We start from the raw sequence: 1,642 nt of genomic DNA on the forward strand, positions 1-1,642 counted from the left end.
TGGCTTAGCATTTACGAGCACTTTCCTTTCACCATTTGAGTTCCAGAGATCCAACACTCAAGGGTGGTTAGGATAGTTCAGTGGTTAAAGGTACACGCCTAATTATCTTCAATCAACTTCCAGAATCCACTTGGTACAAAGGGAGAAATGACAGACAACTTGTCCTCTGACCTGCACACATACACTCCTGTATCCACACATGTGCGTGCCCAAACAAAATAAGTGTTCTTAAAATTTTTTTTTAGGTTGAAATCAGGGACCATGGGAGTGGCTCAGTAGGTTGCAGAAGACCTGAGTTTAGTTCCCTGTATTCATGCAGGGTGACCCTTGTATTCATTCAGGGTGACCTGTAAACCCAATTCCAGGGCACCCAATGCCCTTTTCTGTCCTGTGCAGGTCAGGGTGACCTGTAAACCCAATTCCAGGGCACCCAATGCCCTTTTCTGTCCTGTGCAGGTCCCTGCATTCCCATGCATATCTTCCCACCACAAACATGCACACAGATAATTAAATCCTTAAGGTTGAGCAGTCAGACCTCCTGCTCTCCAGTCTGCATTTGTGGCTCTACTGTTTTCTGTCCACAGTGATATCCTCCTGCTTATATTATTAAGGTTGGTTTGCCATAGATGTTTATGACTAAGAGTTTTGGGTTGTAGGTGTGTGAGGAAAAAGGTGGTGTCCGAGAAATGGTTCTTCTCTCATGGCCCATTTGCCATCTCTTTCAGGGTTGCGGATAAAGGAGACTAAGGAGGTTTATGAAGGGGAGGTGACAGAGCTCACTCCCTGTGAGACAGAGAACCCCATGGGTGGGTACGGCAAAACTATCAGCCATGTGATCATAGGGCTCAAGACTGCCAAAGGAACCAAACAGCTGAAGGTGAGTGTGTGGAGCTCTTACCTTAACTGCCCAGCGCTGTGTGCTGTGTGGCTCTGAGAAAGGTGTCCTGGGTTCTGTGCACTGTGGCTGTAGAGCTGCACAGGTCATCGTAGGGTGTTAAGTCACAGAACAGGACAGGGTGCAGGACCCAGCCCTTGAAGATTCAGCATCTTTAGCTGTTCTCTTCCTTCTAGAAAACCACACGTGTACATTAGAATGAGCTGGTGGGTAAGTGAGGAGCCTGCCTCTGCCATCCCATATTCCATATGATTCTCCATAACCAAGGTCTGATGCACACAGAGAGCAGCGCCTAGAGGAATCTGCCAGATTTGTACAGCAGACTGCTCCTGGGCCACAGACTTTTTTTTTTTTTTTCTCGAGACAGGGGTTCTCTGTATAGCCCTGGTTGTCCTGGAACTCACTCTTGTAGACCAAGCTGGCCTTGAACTCAGAAATCCGCCTGCTTCTGCCTCCTGAGTGCTGGGATTAAAGGCGTGCGCCACCACGCCCGGCTAGCTGGGCCACAGACTCTTACTGCAGCTCCTCATAGGCTTCCATGGTTGACGCTCAAAGGTTGCAGTATACGGAGTAGGACTTTGTGTCTGACTTGAATCTTTCTATCATCCCTTAGGACACAGGCCAGGATGCTTGGGATCAGAGCATAAACTTCAAAGTCAAAGGGAATTGTACATAAAGTGGCATGGTCTCTGAGCAGCTGTTTGTTTGTTTGGGAATACTAATTGATTATCCCACAGAGTCCTGGGG

General features: G+C 48.0%; 1 protein-coding gene across 1 annotated transcript in view; it reads left to right on the forward strand.

Moving 5' to 3' along the window:
- The window catches only part of Ruvbl1 (RuvB like AAA ATPase 1), a 33,037-nt gene that overhangs the window by 14,520 nt on the left and 16,875 nt on the right, over positions 1-1,642 (forward strand). Inside the window, exon 3 of the mRNA XM_021164115.2 lies at positions 726-877. Within this exon, the coding sequence (XP_021019774.1) occupies positions 726-877 (152 nt within the window). The remainder of the gene's footprint in view (positions 1-725; positions 878-1,642) is intronic.

The sequence above is a fragment of the Mus caroli genome, chromosome 6, assembly GCF_900094665.2.
Source record: "Mus caroli chromosome 6, CAROLI_EIJ_v1.1, whole genome shotgun sequence".
Taxonomy (NCBI): domain Eukaryota; kingdom Metazoa; phylum Chordata; class Mammalia; order Rodentia; family Muridae; genus Mus; species Mus caroli.